The sequence below is a fragment of the Nomascus leucogenys genome, chromosome 18, assembly GCF_006542625.1.
Source record: "Nomascus leucogenys isolate Asia chromosome 18, Asia_NLE_v1, whole genome shotgun sequence".
NCBI lineage: Eukaryota > Metazoa > Chordata > Mammalia > Primates > Hylobatidae > Nomascus > Nomascus leucogenys.
In genome coordinates, this window is record NC_044398.1 from 27,191,893 (window position 1) to 27,217,941 (window position 26,049).

At 43.0% G+C, this 26,049-nt stretch overlaps 1 protein-coding gene across 25 annotated transcripts in view; it reads right to left on the bottom strand.

The window, feature by feature from the left end:
- Positions 1–26,049, bottom strand: part of KCNMA1 (potassium calcium-activated channel subfamily M alpha 1) — a 770,960-nt gene that overhangs the window by 291,976 nt on the left and 452,935 nt on the right. For all 25 annotated transcript variants that reach the window (XM_030799216.1, XM_012502971.2, XM_012502968.2 and 22 more), the window contains 2 exons: positions 24,965–25,058; positions 23,532–23,643 (listed from right to left, as the gene is read on the bottom strand). In XM_030799216.1, coding sequence (XP_030655076.1) covers positions 23,532–23,643; positions 24,965–25,058 — 206 coding nt within the window. The remainder of the gene's footprint in view (positions 1–23,531; positions 23,644–24,964; positions 25,059–26,049) is intronic.

Here is a 26,049-nt window from a genome sequence, read left to right on the forward strand (position 1 = left end):
TTGCCCTCAGTTTGACCTGCCTGTTCCCCTCTCCTGTAGCTAACGAATTTCTACTTCGGACTCCAGGAGCCAGCCAGAACACCACCTCCTTTTGGAAAGTCTTCCCTGGGACACGTCAGGCTGTCTCTTTTCTGCCTGTTCCCCCAGCACTCTCCTGCCGTATTCAATGCAACGCACTGGAATTCTTTACTTACTTCCTTCTCCCCCATGAATGAGCTCACCAGCCCTTGTCCCTTTTCTTTTGTTCATTCATTCATGTCTGAATTCACAAAACATTCATTGAGGGTTCCTTTTAGTAACTTCAGTAAGACTTGACACGGTGCCTAGAATGTAGTAATGGGAATGTCTGTTGAATGAAACAAAATGAGCTAAAAAGAAGAAATGGGTGGATGGAGGTGGATGAATCCCACCTACTGTGCATCTGCAGGACAGGGTCAAAGAGAAAGTCCCTCACAGGGTAACTGGGAAGGCTCTCCTCCTGTTCCCCTGCTCTTCTCCAAGGGTGTCAATGGAGTAAGTCCTGCCCCAGAGTAAATCTACTCCAGTTACTATAACCACCCGCTGAGGATCCCTCAGCTGCCTCCCTATACGATCACTCTGAAATACTCACACCAGTCCACTTCCTGGCTCCTCAAAGAAGGATGCAAATTCCCCCCCCCCGCTCACCTTTTTCTCTTGTCTGGAATGCTCTTGGCCCTCCACTCCATTTAGTTAAGGCTTTTCCATGTTTTAAGACTCAATTCAAGTCCAGCTCCCCCAGCAAGTCCCCATGGCCACAGGCACATCTGCCTACTTTTAACTTATAGCATATACTACATGTGGTTCGTAATCAGAACATAACTCTTCCCATCTGAATGCAGGCCTAAACTAATTGGCCTGCACTGAGGGAGCGGGGCAGACCATAGTTCTCACTGCTGAGAGGGAATGTGACTGGTTAAAAGACCTCTAAGTCTAGCCCAGGCTATGCTATTTACTACTTGTGTGACACTGCAGACCTCTTGTAACATCCTTGCCCATATCTGCCAATTCAGAGATAACAATAACATCCATGTCACAGAGTTTATCAAATACAGTAATGCTTACAAAAGGTTTTCACATAGTTGAACAGCTGTGGAAATGTCATGTCTTATAAATGCACCTAAGTAAACTCAGGCAACCCTAATAGGCCCTGGTTTTGTTAGTCATTGAGGCCACTTCTTCCATATGTTATGTTCCCTTGGCACTGAGCTTCCTTTCAACTTAAGAATTGAATTGATTCATGCAGGTGACTCAACAACTCATAATTTAGATCTGCTTTCACTCTCACCACGAAATACACACAGACAGCTGACACCATGCTCTTGACTTATGAGCCTATTTTTCTAAAAGGCCCAATCCCTCCAAGGCTCTTTCATCCACTCAATATGGTCAGCCACAGGCTTGGTTTGAACTGCCTGTTGATAGAAACATTGTCTGTTGGCTCCATGGTCCTTGGCCACGTGACAGCCTTCAAGGACAGATGTGGGATAAGGAAATAAATAACAACTGTTTTACTGACACTTGTACTCATTCATTCAGGTCAAGGTGAGAAGGATGGGCAGGATTCTTCATATGGACTCACTGGTATATCCTAGTGAGTTTTGTTTAAGAGACGGGGTCTCTGTGTTTGTCACCCAGGCTGGGGTAGAGTGGCATGATTATGGCTCTGAGCAGCCTCAACCTCTTTGTCTCAAGCGATCCTCCTGCCTCAGCTTCCCGAGTAGTTAGGACTACAGGCATGAGCCACCACGCCCAACTACTTTTTTTTTGTAGGGATGGGGTCTCACTGTGTTGCCCAAGCTGGTCTTGAACCCCTGGGCTCAAGCAATCTTCCTGCCCTGGCCTCCCAAGCTGCTGAGATTACAGGTGTGAGCCACCATGCCTGATGGAGTTTTAATAGTAGTTACTGCATTGCACCAGCCAGATATCTCATCCGAGAAAAGTCAGGCACACTAGGTTTCATCATTCAATTACTATTCTATTAAGCCGAATTCAGTTATGAGTGTGTTCAGAGATGTGCATGTATCATGTAATCAACGCATGGATAACATGTGAATTCTATCCAAAGCAATAAGTGCTCTGCATACATTTAAATGCATGTCTTCTCATGTTTACTCTTCTGTAGTATTATTTAACTGTTTATTCATCTTTTGTTACATTGACTTATCAAACAGTTTGAACTCTCACTGTAGAAAAGGTATTTGGAATGCCCATATCTATAACTAGATTAAGCTACTCTAGGCTGAAATTGTGTCTTACATTTCACAGTATACCATGCACAACAAGCACAGTGCTATGATCAATATGTATCTATTGAGTGAATCATTTATTAATCTCAAATTACATCCCCAAATCCTGTTCTTTCCTCCCTTTGCCTTTTTTTCCTAGATATCAAGAAGCACACTGATTCTAGTAAAATAGCTATTACTTTGAGCTCAGTTAAAGATACTAAAAATTGGCACTCTAGGTGGCCCCATTCCAAGCATCCTTTTATGTAAAAGAACTGTAATCCTATGAGCAAAGACCTATAGAACTGACTGCAGCTAAGGGAATTATTCCCCCATGCAGATAATGCTGTGGACCAAACAGTTTCAATAAGCAAACAAAATCTCTCAGACAATTAAGTTCTTGTTTAAGGCCGTTTGCCTTGGAATTCCCAAAGGGATTCTGGAGGACTGCAAATTTGCTGGGGATGAAGAAAGAAAGTACTAGCTGGAGTTTAATAGATTATTGGATTAAGACAGGCCAGAAACAGTCAAACAAGAAAAGTATTATGCAAAATCTTCTAAAGTTCTAATCTCACCTTATTTCTATTTTTATTAATATTTTCCTGGGAAAAAAAAGATGGGGGTTTTTGTTGTTCTCTGACTACAATCCAGAGATAACATCTTTGCCTCTAGTTTTCATCAAGATAAAGACCTGGAAGACCCAAGCCAAAAGGAAGGAGCTGGAATTTTTTTTTTAATCTTTCTTTCTGGTCTTCAAGGAAGTTATCTGAAAGCCCACTGGTACTCTCCAATGGGTAAAGAATGAGATAGAACTAGCAGAAAGTGTTTAAGCATTAGACAGGCAAATTAACTTAGAGATAGTGGGAGAATGATTCCATCTCCATTGATTTTCCAGTCTGTAAATATGAAATGCTGGAAGGATACTTGTAACATTTGGAAAGTTTTATCTAGAAATCTCCAATTAATTTGAGTGCATAGCATACATCAATTAAACAGACTGCAGGGTTCATATTTCCTACACAGTCGTGACTCATCCTTGGAAGATCTGACCCATCAAGGATAATGATTTCGTCTTGATATTGGTGACTAATATTTCTGTTTGTATGTCCAGTGCCTGCTACAGAGCCTGACATAGAGCAAGTAATGCTCAAACATATGGACAAATGAATCAATTAAAAACCTCATAAAACCTTTACCCTATTCATCTTCCTCCTATAGCAGGGGTTGGTAAACTATAGCCTGTGAGACAAATCTGGCCACCACCAGTTCTTGCACAGGACACCAGCTAAAAATGTTTTTCCCCCACATTTTAAAACAGCTAAAAGAAATTAGAATATTTTATGGAATATGAAAATTGTATGAAATTCAAATTTCAGTGTCCCAAATAAAATTTTATTAGGACAAAGCTATGTCCACTCTTTTACCTATTGCCTATGGCTGCTTTCATGCCACAGAGGCAGAGTTGAATGGTGGTGGTGGAGATCGTATGGCCCCTGAAGCCAAAAACATTGACTATCAGGCCCTTTACGGAAGAATTTTGCTGACCCTTATTCTACAGAATGGAACTTGAGAACCCTTATCATTTGTCAGGTATTCCACTGTTCACTCAGTGGCTATTTACTGAGTGTCTCCCATGTGTGCAGTGCTCTGTCCAGTTCTGGGGATAAAACAGAGAGTTGAGAGATCCCTGCCTTGATGGAACTCACAGACTGGGTCTGGAGCAGCAGAAAGAGACTCATCAAGTAACCTTCCAAGCACCTTTGCAATCACAACAGTGATGAGAGCTAAGAAATGGTACATGGGGTAAGCTTCCATGATGCACTGATGGTTATGCTAATTACTAAAGACTGTCAAATCAGGACCCAAATTGTCTAGTGCCAAGGTGGATGTCTTTGCTCCTTCCTTTTTCTGCCCTGAGACACCCTTCATTCTCAGTTGGGTTTCCCTTTTAGAATGACCTGTGACATGTGTCTTCTCCTCATGTGACACTCTTCCTCTTTCTAACCCCAGCACCTAGAACAAAGCCTGACAAATGGGAGACACTCAGGGCATCACTGTGGAACAAATGAAAGAATTAATTCATTAGGAGAAGAAATGTAAGCAAATTCCTGGGCATCCCCAGGCCCCAGTTTTCTCATCAGTGGAATAAGAAGGATATGACGTACTCAAGCCCCCCCAGCTCGGCATTCTGCAATTTGTCATGTCCTGAGAGCTGGACTCATCTGGCTTTCTGATTCACTCCTCTCTGTGGACATAAGGCAGACTCCCTCTGACTCAGCAGCCTGATGCATCTTCCCCTGAGTGACACATGAACTCTGCCCAAGGCAAGGCGGCCAGCCCCAGTCCATTCCACGGATCACTGCTGACAGTGAATGGGAGTACACCTGGGGGTTTTAGCCAAGGTCTGCTCAAGGTCTTTGGCATAAAGGGAGGCCAGGTTGAACACACACCAGCAGGAAGAGAGATGACATTGACTTCATAAATTGGCCATAAATTAGAACTAAGAATCAGGAAGATTCTCCTTCCATGCACATTTCTAAATGGCAGTTTCAAGGCAGGTGGCTATTTTAAAACACAGACACAAACTCATAATTCACCCTCTTTGTCCCCCACCCTCCTACATGCCATTGATCTTTCTTGTTTTCTTTTTTTTTTTGGAATCGCGAAACATGATCTTTAAGAAAAGACAACTTGACTCCAGGATTACTTCCTAGCTCTTCCTCCTCTAGAAGCCACCATTTCTCTTCGCTATCTAGACCCCAGGGAAGTGGCTTTGGCAAAAGCACATTTGCACCCATGGATCATTTGGTTTTCTTGCCCTGTTAACTGCCTGGTTCTGCAGCACCCAGAGCCAGATAATAGAGGTGTTCCTTCACCAGCCACAGCTACTGTCAGGATCCCTCTTAGTCCGGAGGTAACAGAAGCAACCGCTTGAACGTGTTTCCTCCTGGGAAATCCTAAACGTTCCATATGGCAATAGGGAATCTGGAGTTGTGTTTCTCTTTGTATTAGGGATATTTTCCCTCTTTCAGTTTCTTCCCATTTTTTCCCCATCTAAAATATGTTTTTTCCACTTTGCTGAGATGAAGACCAGCCAGAGAGTCAAAGGATATGACAGACATGCCATAATAGAAAGAAAAAAATACAGACTTCTGAAGAATGAGTTGATTCATGCCATGAAAACTCAGGATAAAAATATTCACTACTTTTTTTTTGGCCACTTGTCATAGTGTGCTGCCTCTGCTAGGCGGCTGAAAGCATCTCATATGAAAATCTCTATTATCTTCCACAGAAATGACCTTTGGGACCCACCCAATAGTAGTCAATGGTAATACTATACTAACTTGCCCCCCAAGAGGAAAGAATGAAATAATAATACTTAAAATACGAATGCAGAGAAGTCCTCACTTAAACACTGTACTTCTGGTTCATAAATCAGTTCTGATATATTGAAGTACACATATGATGACTAGACACAAGTTTATTAATACATTTTCTATTTCTTTTTAGGTCTGAGAAACATATCTATTCAGAATCCATACATTTGTTCATTTTTTGAAGCTGACAGCCTGATAGGCAAAAAGTAAAGTGACAGATCATTTGAATATTTCTTTTAAATTCAAAACCAATTCAGTCAAAAGACGGAAGGAAAATATTCTACAGAGATAAAATGATAGTGCAAAAAATTGAAGACAGTCCTTTATTTTAGTGAAAACAGGTAATGTCTATACTCTAGAGTCGGGCTGACTTCCTCCTCTTAACCTGCCCTGCAAGTCCAGTTAGAATGGTTTTTTACGGAGAGTTGTTTTCCATTTGTACTTAGCCCGAACACGTATACCTACTTTTCAAACTTAGCTATTCACTTGACATTTGTCTTCTTCAGTCTTCACTAAATAGTCTTTGGACCCTTTGGGAGTCTCATAAGAGTTATTTTCTGAAAGTTAAAAACTTAGGACCTTATTTCGGCAGAGGTTAACTAAACCAGGCTTCAAAGAGGATTCTGAGGGCGACAGCCACTATAATGTCCATTCCTACTTTCTTTCACTAGGTGGCAGCACGTCACAACACATTTTTCAGAACAGTCCGGGGAAAATGCGGTTGAGCTCAAGTGAGGTTGGGGAGTCTCTGTGGGCTATGGGAGGAGGATACGCATTAGGGCAGGTCAGTGCATGGAAAAGCTGGGGACACGTGTCTTTCCTATAGGTCCCCTTTGTTCCCAGTGGAGCTGGGGCCCTTCGTCTCCATCAAACCAGAAGTACTTGTACTAATGGAAGGGAGGCTATTTATTTCATAAAATAAATACAAACAAACAAGAAAATTGAAATAAGAAGTCCTCTGACCATGTGCACTTTGCTCCAGACACCAAAACATGAGAAAGCACTTCTGATCCAGTTTGTAAATCCGAGTTATAGTATTTTAAGTTTGCTAAAATATTCACCTACCACAGTAAGAATGTTTGTTTATCTGATGCAACCTGTTTGGTGTTATAGGCAGATGCTAAGTTACAGGCTTTGTGATGGATACTGGGCAGCAGATGTGGTAAGACGGGGAGCAGCCCAAGATGATCATTTCCTCCAAAACACCAGAGGTTCCTGCCTCAAGCAGAGAAATCATAATACTGCAACACATACTAGTTTGCAAAGGGCAAGTCGCTGTGGCCAAAAGTGATTGATTCAGAGAAAGAGGAAGGGAAGGAAGAAGAAAGAGAGGAAGAGTAGGGGAAGGACATGGAGGAGGGAAAAGAAACGGAGAAGGAGGGAGAGGGAGAGGAGAAGGAGGGAGAGGATGAAGAGAAAGAAGAAAAGAAGGAAGGGAGGAGGAGTTTTAACTGAATACTGTATTTTTGCTTTCATGTAGGAAAGATGAAGGGGAGAAGGAGGTAACTGCTAGTGGACATTGAGAAGCTGTCAATACAGCAAGACCTTGCCAAAGGTTGATCAATAGCCTCTTTTTAAAATTAGTACATAGCAGATGGATGTATTTTCAGTGTCCATGTGATAATTTGATACGTCCATATTGTCAAACTAGGGTAACTGGGACATCCATCACCTTAAATATTTATCTTTTCTACATGCTAGGAACATTGAAATTATTCTTTTGTAGCTATTTTGAAATGCACAATTGATTAATGTTAACTTCTCACCCTAATGTTAACTGGTCACCCTACTGATCTATCAAACACCAAGTCTTATTTCTTCTATCTAAGTGTATATTTATTCCCATTAATCAACCTCTCTTCATCCTCCCCTCCTTCCTACCCTTCCTGGCCTCAGATAACTACCAATCTACTCTATCTTCATGAGATCCCCCTTTTTTTTCTTAGCTCCCACATGTGAATGAGAATATGCAATATTTGTCTTTCTGTGCTTGGTTTATTTCACTTAACACAATGACCTCCAGTTCCATCCATGGTGCCACAAATGACAGGGTTTCATTCTTTTTCATGGAACAGCCTTCCTTTGAAGAGAGACATTCACTCGCCTGCTAGAGACAGCCTCCACCTGGCCTGCTTCACCCATTTGTTATCTTCTTGTCCCTGTAAGCATTTGTGTTTGCAATCTGGGGTTTATAGATTCATCTTTCCTACAGTAGGGCTAAAATATCTTAGTTTAAACTCCAAGCCCAGCCCAACAGCTGGCACATTACACTTGTTTTAAGGTTTGTTGAGTGAATGATGATAATAATGAAGATGATGATAATAATGAAACCGACAATGTTTATGAAGTTTCTTAACCAGGGCAGAGACTAGGGTAAGACAGTGATGCATCCAGGGAACAAAATTGAAAGGCACGCTCACTTTCTTTCTTTTCTTTTTCTTTTTTTTTTTTAATTTTGAGACAGGGGCTCACTCTGTCCCCAGGCTGGAGTGCAGTGGCACGATCTTGTCTCACTGCAGCCTCAACTTCCTCGAGCAATCCTTCCACCTCAGCCCCCGAATAGCAGGAACTTCAAACACGCACCATCATGTCTGGCTAATTTTTGTATTTTTTTGTAGAGATGGGGGGTCTCACCATGTTGCCCAGGCTGGTCTCGAACTCCAGGACTCAAGCGATCCTCCCACCTCAGCTTCCCAAATTGCTGGGATTACAGGCATGAGCTGCTGCGCCCGGCCGAGGCCCTCACTTCCAGGGTCACTTGCTTCCTCTTGGTCCTAGCCTAATTATAACATAGGCCAGTTTTGTTTACATGATTTATCTCATTGGTAGGGCTTTTAAACATTTCTGTGTCTCATCCCATGTATGAGTTACTATTAAACAGTGAGTATGCAGTAGTAATTAAAAGCTCAGGTGCTGAGATCACAAAGATGTGAGTTTGAACTCTTGCTGTATCACTTGCTGAAGTCATATAGCTAGTAAGACAGGTCACCTCTCCAAGTTCCAAGTTCTTCTGTGTGTTAGGATTAAATGAGATAGGCCGGTAAAGAGCTTTGTCCAATACCTGCCACAAAATATAGTCATGCATTGCTTAATGACAGGGATGTGTCATTAGGCAATTTTGTCTTTGAGCAAACATCATAAAGTGCACTTAGACAAACCTAGATTGTATAGCCTACTACACACCTAGGCTATATGGGATAGCCTATTGCTCCTGAGCTACAAATTTGTACAGCATTACTGTACTGAACACTGCAAGCAACTGTAACACAATGGTAAGTTTTGTGCATCTAAACATATAGAAGATACAGTAAAAATACATATTATAATCTTATGGGACCACCATTGCATATGGGAATTGCTGTTGACAGAAACATTATGTAGCAGGACTGTATATAGCAGCTATAATAATAATAACAATAACAATAGCAAAAATAACTCATTTTATTCCTAGTACATTTATAAGGATTTCAGAGAAAAGTTCAAGTTCGGGTCATCAAAATTGATTAGTAGCTATTGTATGCAAAACATAGTGCCAGACATTTAGAGGAATATAAAAGAATAGATAACATAGTTGCAAATCTAGACCAGGGATCAGCAAACATTCTCTAAAAAGCAAGATAATAATTTTTTAAGGCTTTTTTGGGTCCTATCTTCTTCATGTCATTGCCATAAACAATATGTGAATGAATGAACATGGCTATGTTCCAATAAAACTTTATTTACAAAAACAGGCAGTAGGCCAGACTGGCCAACACCTGATCTAGTTGATGAGTCAGGACATGTACATGTTACTTATAAAAACACAGCCACATCAGAAGACCACCCATGATCAAAAGAGTGGCTCAGACTACAGTGGTTTTGTAAGAGGCAAGTAACAGGATAATAACTGGTTGAGTGCAGGTAAGCAGAGGAGACAGGAAAGCAGCTGCTAGACAAGAAACTACCAAAACCATGGAGATGAAACATATCTGAGATTGGGTAGGAGTGGTTGGTAAGTAGGCTGGCTAGAGTGAAAATGGGAGAAATTCACAAAAATGCAGACAACAGGGCTGGAGAGGAAGGCTAGGTGAGAATATAAAGAAGGAAGACCTTGAGACTGAGATTTTTGTTTGTTTAATTTAATTTTTTTTAAGATGGGATTTCACTGTATTGCCCAGGCTGGAGTACAGTAGCAAAATCATGCCTCACTGTAGCTTCAACCTCCAAGGCTCAAGCAATCCTCCCACCTCAGCCTCCTGAGTAGCTGGGACCACAGGTATGTGCCACCATGCCGGGCTAATTTAAAGCAAAAATTTTGTAGAGACAGGGTCTCACTATGTTGCCTAGGCTGGCCTTAAACTCCTGGGCTCAAACAATCCTCCTGCCTTGGCCTCTCAAAGTGCTGGGATTACAGGAGTGGGCCACCACACCCAGCCAAGTTTTTACAAAAAGGAAGTATCTGCTGTGCTCCCAATCTGGCCAGTGAGGTTTGCAATCCACTCAGGAAATAATAAGCTAATTTTACCCTTTATGAGCTGGGTTACTAAATTCCTACCTGGCCTTAAAGAGGTAAGTCAAATTTAGTGATTGTGATATGGGAGCAAAGTGGCACCACACTAGTATTTGGCATTTATTTCGAGTGATATAGTGTGTCTTATGAAAAATGGGGTCAGGCACGGTGGCTCACACCTGTATCCCAGCACTTTAGGAGACCGAGGTGGGCAGATCACTTGAGGTCAGATGTTCAAGACCAGCCTGTCCAACATGGTGAAACCCTGGCTCTACTAAAAATACAAAAATTAGCTGGGCATGGTGGTGGGCATCTGTAATCCCAGCTACTTGGGAGGCTGAGGCAGGAGAATCACTTGAAACCAGGAGGCGGAGGTTGCAGTGAGCCAAGATTGTGCCACTGCATTCCAGCCTGTGCAACAATGCAAGACACAATCTAAAAAATAATAATAAAAATAAATTTAAAAAAAAGAAAAATGGAAATCTGCTCACCACCCATCATCTGTTCTTACTCTCATGAGCAGGCTTGGGCCCAGGCCTGGGCATCTCAGTGTCTGCAAGTGAGATGACTGGGAAAGAAGATTTGTTAAAATAAGTTACCCTGCTATTGGAGAGAGGCTGGACCCTAAGAGAGCCCTTCCCTTGAGGAGCAGACTGAGATACTGTATCCCTGGGAGAAGGTTGGAGGTAAGGCTTCATCCCTGGGAGAAGGTCGGAGGTGAGACTCTCGGGATGAGTTAGAAATTTGGCCTGGGACCTCCCTCCTCCCCTCTCCTTCCCTAATCTCCAACATACCCTGTATCTATTTTCCTTAATGAGTTGACCCTATCCCAATTTCAGAGAGTTTAGGAAGCGATATCAACCAAATTGGCTCTAGAGAAAATACTGGTGACTAATAAAGTCAAGCAAAGGTGCTCATTCTTACTAGTAACCAAGGACTTGGAACGTCTTAGAAGGGGATTACAAGTGGAAGATCCAAGAGCTATGGAAAAAGGGTTCTGCTGTTCAAGTTGAAATTATAATATGGAATACCATATGATAAGTATATCTCAAGATGTAAATGACTCAGATTTTAATCTCAAAAACATATGAAATAAAGGATTACATTAATACGAATACTGATATTTAGGAGCACAAAATAGCAAGGTTTACGGGAATACCAGAATCCTGGAAACTTGCATAGCAGCTACAACTAGAATTCAAGTTCAGCTTCGCCCTGGGCTGGACCAGCAGATCTCAAAGTGTGGCCCCCAGATCAGCAGCAGCAGCATCACTTGGGAATGTGTTAGCCATACAGATCCTCGGGCCCCACCCCAGGTGTACTGAATCTGAAACTCTGGGGATGGAACCCCCCAAATCTGTAATTTAACCAGACCTCTAGGTGATTCTGGTGCACTCAAAGTTTGAGAACCACTGGTCTATCTAGAATACATGAAAACATTCTGGTGGCTGAGTTCATCCCCAATTCTCATATGCTTGGTTAGAAATACAGTCTGGCCAGGAGAACATGTCAGAGTTCCTGGGTGATTCTAATATACTGCCAAGATCATTTAGCCCATAGAAGAATCACCAGGAGAATTTGTTAAAACAGATTCCTCAGCCCCGCCTTCCAGAGATTCTCCAGGTTTAGGGTTGAACTCCAGCATTTTTATTTCTATTAAGCTTCCAGGCCATGTGCTGGCTTGCAGACTGCACCTCGAGTAGTCTTGCTCTAGGAGAAACATGTTTATATTTTAGATACCTGAAATCCACTTTGGGCTGGGACGGCCAACCTTCCTCCATCTGTTCCTCCTCTAAATTCCTATAAACTTACTGTTCTTTCTAGAGGACCCTCCAATTAAGTTATTAACATCTTATAGAGGCAAGATCTATGTTTTCCCCATCTTTGGGTCACTCCTAGCACCTAGGGATTTGCACACAGTAGGTGTTCAGCTGAATAATGCAGTAGAATCCCTGAGATGGTTTCAGGTGTTCATTTTCTCCCTATCTGATCTGCTAGCCAGGTCAATCCATTATGGCCCTGGTCTCATGGAAAAGAATCAAGGCATCTATTTTTTGAAGATGATGTGAAGGTAAATATACGTCCAGTCCTAGAGATTTAGGTTGCTGAGGAGGCTGTTCCAATAATACCCTAGATGAAGTACAGCCATCTGGAGAGGTTTTGGCATCCATGCAAACCTACTGCTGAATTCGTTCCTTGAAGACATTCATTTTAGGATGGTATTTCCAATTTGGCATATAACAGAGCCATGCAAGTCAATAAGGATTTAGAATCTCTGCTACTTATGGAGGGCATCTTATTTAAAGTGTGTCCCTGACGAAGCAATATCAAGGGAACACAATTGGAAATCTCTTGGAGAGGAGTAATTTCTCTAGAAGCAGTTTTAGCTATAGCAGCGACCAGAACAGCAACGAGCTCCCTGAAATACATCCAAATTTTTAGTATTCCACTTGGCTGGGCTGCCTTCTTCAGAGCCCAATCATAGGGACAGAACTTAATAATGAGTCCATTTTTCTTGCCACACTAGAGCAATTCAGTTGCAATGCTATTCTAAGGTGTATGGTGCCATTGAATTCTTTCTCCAAAAAAAAAAAAAAGTTCCAGCCAAGAGTAGATCCCCATGTCAGTCTATACGGGCTAACAAAATACCTTAGACTGTGTAATTTATAAACAACAGCAATTGATTGCTCACAGTTCTAGAGGCCAGGATGTCCCAGATCAAGGCACCAACAGATTCAGCATCTGGGGAGGGTTTTTTCTCTGCTCCATAGATGGCACTTTCTTGTTTCCCTGCATGGTTGGAGGGACAAACAGCCTCCCAAGGGCTTCTTTCATAAGGGCACCAATACCATTCCTGAGGGCTCCACCCTCATGATCGAATCATCTCCCAGAGGCCCCACCTCAAACATGGCACTGGGATTTCATTTCAACACATACATTTGGGGCAGATACAAACATTCAGACCATAGCAGCCCATAATATCTAGCATGATACTATTTCAACATGGACTAATGGTAAAAACATGGATTGTTTTTATTTATTTGGCTACTTGTATAGAATGGGTCAAGAAGCTCAGAAGAGGGGGCTGGTGAACATGGGGAAAAAGGTAGTTTGGAGGCTGGTAAGTTATAAAAAATGTATTAACTTTTTTTTTTTTAATGAATTGAGTTAATTTTCTGAATTTCCTTTCTCATCTGGGAGTACCAGGGAAATTCTGTCAAGGAGTCTCTCGGCCTTTTGTCAGGGGACTGGACAAGAAGAAACCGCATTTAGTATTTTATCTGATCAGACAATACTATTAGAATTATCTTCTTAACTGTAAATATAATGGCTAGATAAGTTTATAGCTTGAGAGACAGCATAGTATCATATCGAGTAACATGGACTTTGGAGGTAGACTGCCTGGGATCAAAGCCAAGCTCTACCATTTACTCACTAGGTGACTCTCAGCAATTTATTTAACCTTCTGAAGGCTCAGTTTCCCCATCTGTAACATGGGCCCCCAAATGACACCTACTTCATAATACTGTTTGGAAGAGCACTTGAGACAATTATATACTATATGTAGATACACATATATACATAACTATACACACATATGTAATATGTGTAATATGAACACATCTAACTTTATTCTGGTTATAGAAGCACTTTTCTTTTGGATTTCTCTTTCTCTCAAACCCCCCAAACCCCACTCTCCTAAGGACACCTGGCCCAAAAAGGGAAACCACACTTTTTCTTTTCTTTATTTCGCTATTCTTATTCTAAAGAAACCCACAGACTACAGACAGCAGTTTACTTAGAAGGCTCTGGGCTTCAGGGAATCTAGATGTCCAAGTTGAAAGTGAGCTGCCTGAAACATAGAGTGGGTGACCTCTGGGGGCACTCAGGGGCCCTTCCTTCCAGGCTTCGGGCATTGTCACTGAGAAGCAACTCCCTTGGGAGAGGGGTGCTTTTGGTCATAGCGGTTGAGTCAAGTTATCAGACACCAAATAGCTTATGGGAGTTCAAAGTGAGCCTATCTCCCCCACTGCTAACCACGAACCGCCCATCTGAGCATGATGAAATTGGCCCTCCTCCTCTCTCCCCTGGCTACTTAATTGCTCACAAATCCAGCAAATTGCAGGATCAGCCTCTAGGGGGCACCAGAGACCTTTCCTTTCAGAGCCCAAAATGCCATTGGAGCATGGTCCAGTGTCTCTTGTGCTTTTTTGCCTACTGAGGCCTTAAGTATATTTAATTTAATTTGGGTAGGGTGGTAGAGGGTTCCTTTTAACAGTGTATTCATGATTTCTCTAGCATTTCTTCGGGAAAGTTATTTATTTCTTTTAGATATAGAATTTTTACCATTGGTCCATTTTCTCAAAATCACTTCAAAAAACATTTGCTAAGCTTCCACTATGTGCAAGAGTGTCCTGGGCATACAAAAAGTAAAAAGCCATGGTGTGTGCTGTCACAGACTCACTGTAGAGCAGGGTGGTCCCACAGACCTGTCTATGATGATGGAATGTTCCACATTTGTGCTGTCCAGCTCCACAGCCAATGAGCCACATGGGGCTCTTGAGTACCTGAAAAACAGCTGGTAGGATGGAGGAACTGAGCTTTTAACGTTTAAATAGGCAAATGTGGCTAGGAGCTAACATACTGGACAGCACAATGTATTAGTTTGGTGCAAAAGTAATTGTGGTTTTGGCCATTTTTTAAGTGGATTGGAAAGCCTGGCTACTTAAAGTGTGGTCCACAGAGCAGAGGCATCACTACACCTGAGGGCTGGTGGAAATGTAGATCTCTGACGTTAGCATAGGCTTCCTAAATCAGAAACTGCATTCTAACAAGATCTCCTGGTGCTTCTCATGCACAGTAAAGTTTAGAAAGTTAGGAGATGTATACAAGTGGTTCTCATCCTGACTGCACTTCAGACACAACTGAGGAACATTAAAAGAAGCTGAACCTAGGTCACAACCTCCACCCAGAGATTCTTAGGTTAATGGTTTAAAGGCTTGGCCTGAACATGAAGAGTTTTAAAAGCACTCTGGGGGATTCTAATAAAAATTTGAGAACCATCCCAGCATAAGTGAGTACGGTGGCTCCAAAACTGGAGATCACCAGGAGTGCTTGTTAAAACACAGATTGCTGGCTCCAACTCGCAGTTTCTGATCCATGGGTCTCGGTTGAGCTCTAAGAACCCTCATGTGTAATAAGTCCCCAGTAACGCTGATGCTGCTGATCCAGGAACCACACTTTGAGAACCACTGGTCTAATCATTTTAAAAGATGGGCTCCAGAATTGGACTAACCTGAGTCTTGGACCTGCCACTTACTTAGATCCTGAACCTCAGCTTCCCAAACTGTAAACTTGGGCTATGAATATTTACTCATCGAGCTATTGGGAATATTAACTCAGAGAATGACTACGAGATGCTGGGCATAGTGCCTACTTTTAATAAGCAATCAATAACTGTTCATTACTATCATGATCCTAAGAAGACTCACTCATTCATTCATTCAACAAGTATGAACTATGTGTCAGGCACTGTTCCAGGTACTAGGGACATAGCCAAATACAAGGGGGCCACAGTCCCTGCCATACTGCTGTCATGGAACCTGCAGTCCTACCTGTCAGTACAAAGGAAGCTGTGTATGGTGCTCCTATAGCACGAATCCTAAGAGCACAATAAAAAGGTCAGAGAGGAATTCATTCCAATGGATGAGAATGGGAAAGCTGCACACAGGAGGTGGAGTCAGAGCTGTGCCTCAATGGGGAGAAGGACTACAACCTTCAGAGTGGGGGCAGGAACTTACTCATGACCAGGCACAGGGCAGAGACAGCAAGAAGATGCAGCTGGCAGCCTAGTGGAGCTGGGGCAGGAAGTACAGGGAAAGGGGAGGCAGGAAGCAGGGCTGTGCATATGGGGATGCTGACCAGGGTCTGCCTCCACTCTCTGGCCAAACCATACTATGTGTGTTTGTTTAAATCCCAAACACTGAAAATTACTGATGTCAGGAAACTGAAACCAGGCCATAGCTTTCATTCTTGATTCTTACCAAATGCAGAGGCCAGTCAACAGAAGGTCCAGGGACTCACAGAATCATCCTGGCCCTGCCTGAAGGTGGGATGGGGCTCTTCAGCCAAGCAGGTGGCCTTGGGGCCAGATGCTCCACTGAAGCAGAGGAACAACAGAGAGATGCTTGAGACTTCAGCTGAGCCCTGGGTGGGGTGACCATTAAAAGGAAGAGTGGTGTGCTGACCCCATCCACCACTTCCTTTAGGAAAACGGTGGCCTACCACCACAACTCTTTGGTCTCGTTTGGGTTTCTCTGTAAACTCCAGAAAGCAATAAATCATGATTCCTAAAAAAGAGGGCTTCTAGGTGGAGGTTATGCAGACCTAATATGTTCCCCTCAGTCGCTGCAGCCGCACAGGAAGGGGCACCCAAGCCTCAGAGTAAGTTGCATAAGAACAACAGACAACAGGCAAGTCTGTCTAGTAACTCACCTGTTCCCATGAAAAGAAAAAAAAATGTCACTCCACGCAAGTGAGGGGTGTGGGAGGGTGTTGGGCTTCAATAAGGCTCTCCCCAAGGGTCTCCTCCCTAACAGGCTGTAAAATAACGTGAAGCACGGCCCCGAAGGGCCGTGAATGACCCCTGGAGCAAAGGACTCCAAACGGCTCTGCAGAGCTTTTGGCACATCTGAACAGGGGCCCAGATCCCAGCGCTCCCTCATCTAGGCTCTGACTTTGGCAAGTTACTCAACCCCTCATAGCCTCCGATTCCTCTTTGGAAATAATAATAGGAATAATAATATGCCCCTTTTGGTCGGCAGAACGATGACCCTCAAAGATGTCCGTGTTAATCTTGGGACCTGTGAATATGGTCATCTACATGCCAGAAGGAAATGAAGGCAGCAGGCAAATTAAGGTTGCTGATAGGCTGACCTGGAGATGGGAAGAGTATCCTGGTGTATCCAGGTGGGCCCAATGTAATCACAAGAGTCCTTAAAAGTAGAAGAGGGAGGCAAAGAAGAGATGGCAGGAAGCAAGATCAGAGTGATGCAAGGTGGGGATGCACCCTCAGTTGCTGGCTGTGAAGGTCTGGAGAAAGGGGCCATGAGCTAAGGGGTGTAGGCGGCCTCTAGAAGCTGGAAAAGGCAAGGACATGGAATCTTCTCTAGAGCCTCTGGAGAGACCCATGTTGGACTTCTCACCCACAGAACTGCTTAGAAATAGAAAACTACTGTACCATTTTGCAGGGTTGTGAGGCTGATGCTTAGCACTCGGCAAGGCCTCTCTCTTCCTTCCTTCCTTCCTTCCTTCCTTCCCTCCTTCCTTCCCTCCTTCTTTTCTTTCCTTCCTTTCTTCCTTCCTTCTTTCCTTCCTTTTCTTTTCCTTCCTTCCTTTTCTTTTCCTTCCTTCCTTTTCTTTTCCTTCCTTCCTTCCTCTTCTTTTCCTTCCTTCCTTCCTTCCTCTTCTTTTCCTTCCTTCCTTCCTTCCTCTTTCTCTCTTTCTCTCTCTCTCTTTCTTTCTTTCTTTTCTTTTCTTCTTTAGCAGGGTCTTACTATGTTGCCCAGGTTGCTCTCAAACACCTGAGCTCAGGGGTCCTCCTGCCTCAGCCTCCCAAGTAGCAAGGCCACTTTCTTGTCTAGGCTGGTATTAGCTTCCACGGGTACATACCATTCTTCACACACGCTAGGCTTCATTCTCCCTGTCTTAGCCCATCATTGCAGCCTCCACTGAGCCCCAGCCTCTCCCAGAAGCCTATCCTCATTCTCCCACCCACATGAGCTCTTGCTCCTCTGAACTCCCATGGCCTTTACAGCCTGTACCTCGCAATTACGGGCTTAATTATATAGTGGGTAGTGTTACCTGCTGTCACTGCATGTGTGTTTATTTTGGTTCCAAAATGAGATTGAAACCTTAGTCTCAAACAGGAACAATGTTTTGTCCTTTTGCTGTTGTTGTTTTTAAGCACCTGTGCTTTTTTTATATAATCCTGTTTTTATTGCCTTCTGACACAAAAAAAGAACTGTTTGGGCATATATTTATAAGCAGATTGCAATTGCCCTGTGATTGGGCATCAACTCATTTTTCTGTTTCCTAGCAGAGTTTTCTATTTTCTAGCAGAGTTTACTGAAGGTTTTAAGGTTTAAGGTCTAAGGCCAATTCTGATGCAGACAATAGAATCAAGTTTATGGTTTTCCAATCATGGTTCCAATGACCATGGTCCCTTATCATACACTGATTTCATCAGTCAAAGAACAGGGGATGGTGTTGGAAATCACAGTACCAGTAGGACACAAGGTGGCCCGGCATGTGTTCCTCTCATCCCAGTGCTGAGCACACAGTAGGTAATAAAAATGGGCTAGAAAACTGGCTGGTGAGTGCATCATTACTTTCCCCCTACTCCCTTCTTTAAATCCTACAAGATCACCCTCAACAAAAACATACACACAGGCAAGGTGCAGTGGCTCACACCTGTCATTCCAGCACTTTGGGAGGCTGAGGCGGGTAGATCACCTGAGGTCAGGAGTTCGAGACCAGCCTGGCCAACATGGTGACCCCGTCTCTACTAAAAATATAAACATTAGCTGGGTGTGATGGCAAGTGCCTGTAATCCAAGCTATTAGGGAGGCTGAGGCAGGAGAATCGCTTCAACCCGGGAGGCAGAGGTTGCAGTGAGCCAATATTCGCACCACTGCACTCCAGCCTGGGCAACAAGAGCAAAACTCCAAAAAACAAAAACAAAAACAAAAAAACATACACACAAACAGAGGCAGCACAGCCCATTGACCTACCTTGGGGATACATTCCCAAAAGAGAATGAGACAGACGGACAAATGAGTTCTCCTTGGAGCATGTTATTCAAATCTCAAAATAAGATAAAGCTCTCATTTCAAGGTGCATTTATTTTAGTGAGGTTGGGATTTGTAAGGGAAACAAAATGAATAAGTTGGTGGGTGGGGGCAGGAATTAAAATAAGCAGCGTCTTGCTGCTTGCCGACATGAGTGTCCTCACATCCGCCGCCTTATATTTTATTCTGTTCTGGTTTGTTTTCTCTTGAGGTGCTTTAAAATATGATGGGTAGGTTAGAAAGAGAGACCGAGGTAATCCTGGCTTCTGTTCATTAAGCCCATATGAAGTACATGCTGTTCTACTCACATTATCTCGGTGAATCCCTATGAGGTGGGTGCTATAATTAGCCCATTGTACAGGTGAGATAACTGAGCCTGAGGCAGATAAAATGCTCACGCTGAGTGACCCATCAGCAAGCAGTTTAGCCAAGATGTGGACTGAGTTGGTGGAGCTCAGAGCTGAGCTTTAATCTACTTTGCGCCAATATCTGGGGATGTGCTTAAGCCCCAGTCTCTCTGTCCCAGATGGAGCAGGTCGGATCTCCAAGCTGCTGAGGGGCACTAGGACTTGGGAGACACCAGGCGAGCTCTGCGTTCTTCTGGTCCTCCTGGCATTTCTAGAAACTGGAGGTGGGCAAGGAGGAGGGGGAAAGAAGAGCCAGGAGAACACAGAGTCTTAAATAAGATCTCTTCCCTCTCTTCCTGCCTGGAGTGAAGCCCTTTATGAGTAAGCACCAATGGAGGGATGCCAACACAACGCAGCAAAATCAGCCCTGTCATTCCCAACCCAGGCCTCCCAACCCCGAATCATTCAAGGGTAAGGACACAGAAAGAAGAGCAGAGGAAGGGTGTGGACACAAAGTCAGACCACATCTTGGGGAATGCGCCCCTCCCACCACTCCCAGGAGATGTGACCTTGGACAAGATAATCTCTCTTAGCCTCAGTTTCTTCATCTGTAAATGGAGAAATGACAAGTCCTGCCTCACAGGTTTGCTCTGAGGATTAAGTGAGTCCACGTATGTGAGGGGCTTTCCAGAGCTCTGCCCATCACACAGTAGAAGCTGACTACATATTAGTGTCTCTATGAGTACACCGTTACCTACACTAGGATGATTTGTGCAATGAATATATTCTGTATTATACAACAGGTAATCATATGCCAACAATAGAAAACTAAACATGGCGTGAAGAGCGTTCTGGGAAAGGTAAGGGCAGGGACCCTGCCTTCACTCTGGTTTTTATCTCCCACAGAGCCAGCTACTGCACAGTCCTGTACCCTCAGCAGGGCCGGGAAAGTTTGTGCAGGAGAGCTGGGATAGAATTTGGTTTTCTGCATCTTATCCCAAACCTCAGCCAGAAAAGGCAGCACCCTTCCACTTTCCAGGAGAAGGGCAGCCATGCCTGAAATGCCCCTATTTAATGGGATTATTTCTTCTCCTTTATAAGTCATATCTCATGGGAATGTTCATTTTCTCTCTGGAAGCTCATTGGTAAAATAATTGTTTCACAATGTAATAACCCATGTATTAAGTCAGATGAGAACCTCCTTGAAATATTATTATACTGAATTCTCTTCCACAACAGGGAGATCAGTTTTAGATCTCACCCAAGGAGATTTCATTACCAAAGAACCTAAAGCATTTCATTAAAGGTGCTTTCTCCTACAAGAGGAAGGAGGTTATTTTTTATTTTTGTTATTATTATTTCATAGTCCAAAAGGTTATTGTTCTGTGTGTTCAGTTTCAATAGCACTTATGCTTCCTAACCCACACCATATCATCTACTTCTTTATTAGGTTCAGTGTTTCCTGCTTTCCCCACACTGCAATATAGGAGTATAGGGGGATAGGACTCTATTTCTTCACTGTTGTTTCCCAGTCATCTGGAATGGTACCTGACATATAGTAGATGCTCAATAAATATTAATATGCAAATAGTAGCACATTTAGAGCACATTTCTTTTGGAAAGCGACCACAGTTGACACAAAGATGTATCTCACTAGAAATTCACTTCCACCTCTTTTATTTCCTATTCAATTATTTTTCACCCCCATTCTGTGTTTGTGCCAATAGAATTTTTATGAGATCACAACATATCTCCAAAAATCAGAATTAAATCATCCACAAGAAGGCTACGGATTTCAAAGCATACCAGAACTCCTGGCCCTAAAATGCTTCAGGAAACGTGTCACTCACCACAAGGAGGCTGGGCTCCACACTTTTACTGGGGGCATGTTCTGCTCACTGCAGAGGAGGATGTCTCCACCACAGTCACCAGGAAGCCCTTCCATCACCCAGGCCCACAGGGGACCAAGAGAGAATGGACACTGGCAGAAAGTGCAGATTCATGAAGTGTGAGGACTAGAAGGTAATTTCATTTAAACCCCCATTCTTCAGATGAGAAAACTGAGGATACAGAAAGCAAAGTGGTTGTTCGAGTGCACAGGGTAATTAAGCACAGCCCAGTGAAGAAGGTAGATCCCGCCTCTCCCCTTCCCCGTTGATTTCCCTGTGTGTGCATGGATATGTGTTTGAACTCTTAGCAACAAGATATTTTAAAAGGAGTCCCTGTTAACAGCTCATCCATAATTTTGACTCAGGGATGCTGCTGATAGAATTCTACTAGCTTCCCTGTCCACCCCAATGACCTAGATCCCAAATTTCCCATTAATGACTGAAAAGGCTTAAAGACTTTCTGAGCTAAAAGATTCTTCGAAATCATCTAGCCAAATCTTTATCTTACAGATGAAAAACAGTGGGCTAGGTGAAGAAAAGTGAGCTCCCAGGTCACAAAGCCAGTTCACAGTGAAGCTGCAGCAGCTGGGACCGCTGGCACCCAGGGACACGTAAGTTACACTGAGGACACTTCTCAGATTTGTGTGTGACTCTACTAGCCTCATCAGGATAAGGAGAAAATAAGGAGGAATCAGGATACGATAAGCAAAAAATCCAGTCTAACCAAGCATATCCCAGGTCCAAAACGAAAACTTTTCCTTAGAGCAAGAGAATATAATTCTAATGAGAAAACTAGTAGCAAAAGAAATCTTCTTAGGATATGGACACGTACATACATATACACATGCGCACATGTGTATGTGCATATAACATAGAGATTACCACACACACTATATTAAGAAGATGCTTATTTTTAAAAAAATACTTGACACTAGGTATATAATAAATTCCCAGTGCTAGCAATGGCATCAAAATGGATTGCTAGTGGAAGCCTATCTTGACACAACATTTTTTAAGTTATCCATCAATGTCTGCACAAAAGAATATACACGTATTCTTTGAACCAGCAATTCCTCTTCCACGAACCTGGAACTACTGATAGAAATAGAATTATACAAATATATGAATAACGATGTTTATTAAACCATTGTTTCTAGCAGCAATAAAAGGAAAAGGAAAACATTCAGGTGGTCTATCATTAGGGTTATAGCTGAATATACTGTGATACAAACAAATTATGGAATTTTATGCAACTCTTACAAAATGAGTTATCACAGAGCTGAAGGAATGTCCATCATAATTAGTTAGGAAGCCAAATTGTGGTGCAATGTAATTATTTGATACAATTTCTTATACAAACACCACCATCTCTAAAACACTATTATGTGTGCACATGTAAAGGCCTGCGAACCCTGGGTGTCTAAATGAGGAGGCAGTGATGGATCCAAGGGGAAAAGATGATGAATGCATTCTTCACACATCTTTGTTTTCATTGATTACAACATATGCTTATTACTTTTTAAATAATTAAGCCAAAAATCCTAAAAATAAGGACAGAAGGAACCCACAAATAGTCCTCCAGGTTCTGTTTCAGCCTGCCTTCTTCCCTAGTAGACCCCATGACAGCAGGAATACTCTGAATTCAGGGAAAAAATGAAATCAACGAAGCAATGAGAAACTTGAAGCTGTCTCTCTAAGCCCTGGGCTTCCATGACTATCCTCTGGTCAAGTTACTTTCCCCACTAAAGTGTTCTAGTCCTGGTCCAGGAAGTGCCCTGTACAGTACAGCCCAGCAGCACTCTCCCCTTAACACAGAAAGGGACCTTGGTCTCCTGTAAGGTGAGAGATGACTCAAGAAGCTTCATCTCTCCCTGTCCTCCAAAGAACCTTGTACCTATAAATAGACCATGAAGAACCCACTTTTTGGAAGCAGACCGAAGCTAACTTTGGCAGGCAGGCCTCTGGGGTACCTGAGCCAGCCACTCGGAAAGTTGGCCTTACCCCCATGGGCTTCTTAATCCAGTCCTGACTCTAAGTTCCTGAATGAAAAGTGACAGAACCATGAACATAAAGGCCCTGGCTGTGACAGTGATGACCACTAGGCTTTGACAATGATAAAACCGCACTACTTGAAGCACAAACTGTACAAACCCTTTGGGGCTAGTGCTCCAAAGAGAGCTGCCACCATCAACTTCTAAAACTCCAAGAGCCCATTGTTCACATTAATACATACAACATTGTTTGTAGGGAGACAGCCCCCTCGACCACTGCAAATTCTGTCCTTCAGCCATGACTCAGGAACCAGGAAGGAGAAGGAAAGAGAGGCTGACTTACCAAGCCAACTTCTGTTTAAGTACACAGACACAAACACGGGGGGCACTGTGAAGAAATCCACTACAGAGTTCACTTCCAGCCAGAACCACAACTTATCGTTGGCTGCAATAAACTGGGGGAAAAAAGAAATAAGAAAGAGAAAAAACATGAGAAGCATGGTGCCGGCATCCAATGTACACTCTTCTGTCAAAGAGTAAGTTTTGAGTTTTCATAGGGGTATGTTTTGAATTTTCATAGGGCCACCACACCTGGCTAATTTTTGTATTTTTAGTAAAGATGGGATTTCACCACGTTGGCCAGGCTGGTCTCGAGCTCCTGACCTCAGATGATCCACTCGCCTCGGCCTCCCAAAGTGCTGGGATTACAGGCATGAGTCACCACACTCGGCCTATTTCTATTTAATTTTTAAGGTCTGGAGGGAGACATTATGTCCTTCTCATATCTACACAAAGCACATGCTTTTATGATCGGACACACACGTTTTCTAGTGCCCCATAGAGAACCCTATATAGACTGACTATATGCCATGCTAGTCTTAGAGAAAGATCAGGGAGTGTATTTTTCTGTGGTTCCCAACAGCTTCATGGGGAAGATTGGGTGATTTTACTTTTATTAGACTCATTCATGTAAATATAACTATAAATAAAGCACATATGCACACATTCACACACACACACACACACAATTCTATCCATCTACTCTCCTCACCCTCCTTTCATTCATACTCACAACTGCTCTCTCAGGGCTCAGCTAAGTGAACACTGCTAAACATAATTTTAAGAGCTGAAGAGGTTTATTTCTATTTACTTTTGTTTTGTTTTTTTTTTTTTTTTTTTGAGATGGAGTCTCACTCTGTTGCCCAGGCTAGAGTGCAGTGGCATGACTTCAGCTCACTGCAACCTCTGCCTCCCGGGTTCAAGCAATTCTCCTGTCTCAGCCTCCTGAGTAGCTGGGATTACAGATGCCCGCTGCCATGCCTGGCTAACTTTTGTATTTTTAGTAGAGATGGGATTTCACCATGTTGGTCAGGCTGGTCTTGAACTCCTGACCTCAGGTGATTCACCTGCCTCGGCCTCCCAAAGTGCTGGGATTACAGGCATAAGCCACCACACCCGGCCTATTTCTATTTAATTTTTAAGGGAACATGGCATTGTGTGAATAGAGAGAAGAGAAACAATCCACCAGTGGATACATCATCATTTTTCTTAAATCCCTATTTCTCCCCCTTGAAACGAAACCGATGTGAATTCCAGAAAATGCTTAGCTAAGGAGAGGGCTCTCTCCTAGACTGAAAATCAGAATGCAGGTGTGCTGTTTCTCCTGGAAACACTGGGTTTTATCTTGACTGCGAGAGCAGAGGCTAAGGGGGATGATCCCTGGGTCCCAGACTGAAACACCCCATTGTGATACCGAACAATGTTGCACAAACTTACCCGCAAGCCAAAGTAGAGAAGGAAGAACACGTTGAAAGCCATGTCGATCTGTAATGTGAAATCTTTGTAGAAATTCTGGCAGGATTCTATTGGGCTATTAGACAGGAAGAAGAAAAAGCAAGAGGTAAATGACAGGTAGTATCATCCAGTCTCCCACGATGCTGAGAAGTGGTAGTGCTTAGGGTAGACGATGAAATGAATATTCATAAAAGAAAACATTTGGTCTTTCTGCCTCCTGGGATCATCAAGCAAGCATTGCCAAGGGGTCTTTCCATTCAACCATTCAGGAACTACTGTTCTTTTATTTATTGTTTTCGAAATTATTATATATCTATCAATTTTTTATCATCATTCAGCAGTTGAACTAAGAATCTAAAGAGGATCATGCAGATACCTTGGAGGAAGGACAAGCAGGAGAGGCCTCCAAATTCCTTAATTTCATATTAACCCTTAAAGAACTTCTTTCTTTCTTTGAGAGGACACATACCAAAGCTAAAACACAGTTCCTCATGCCCTCCAACGCATTGGCAGTGGGGCCTGTTTTCAATTAAACACAGTGGTTGTGTTTTGGACCTTTTAAAAACCATTAGTTGATTAATAAATACAGGACCCAGGAGCATCTCAAGAAAGCTAGAGAGGAGAGGATCCTGGGTGAGGTTCTGGCTAGATTAAGCACGGACTTTCTGTGCAGGACTCGGATCTGGGGAAAGAAGCATTGTCCGACCAGTCAAATTCAGACCATTAAACCAAAAGGTTGAAGCAGTACTCTAAGGGTTAATTTTTTTTTTTTTTTTGGCATGCATGCTAATTGACTTGGTGTATGTGTTGAGCAGCCAACGCAAACCCCCAGCACACTCTACTTCAAGAGTCGCCAGTTCAAAAGGGTACTACTATAAAAACTGGTATAAGACTTCCGTGTGCTTTCCTGTGTCAAACTGATCAGAGGATCAGTGTGTGGAAAGTTCCAAGGTTTGGGCTGGGTGGGAAGTAGGAAAGCCTCATAAACACTCAAAGCTGTGAATGGAAATTCATATAGTATTCTGTGATCAGTAGATAAATAGTAACACCCAGGCCAGGAATGTGAA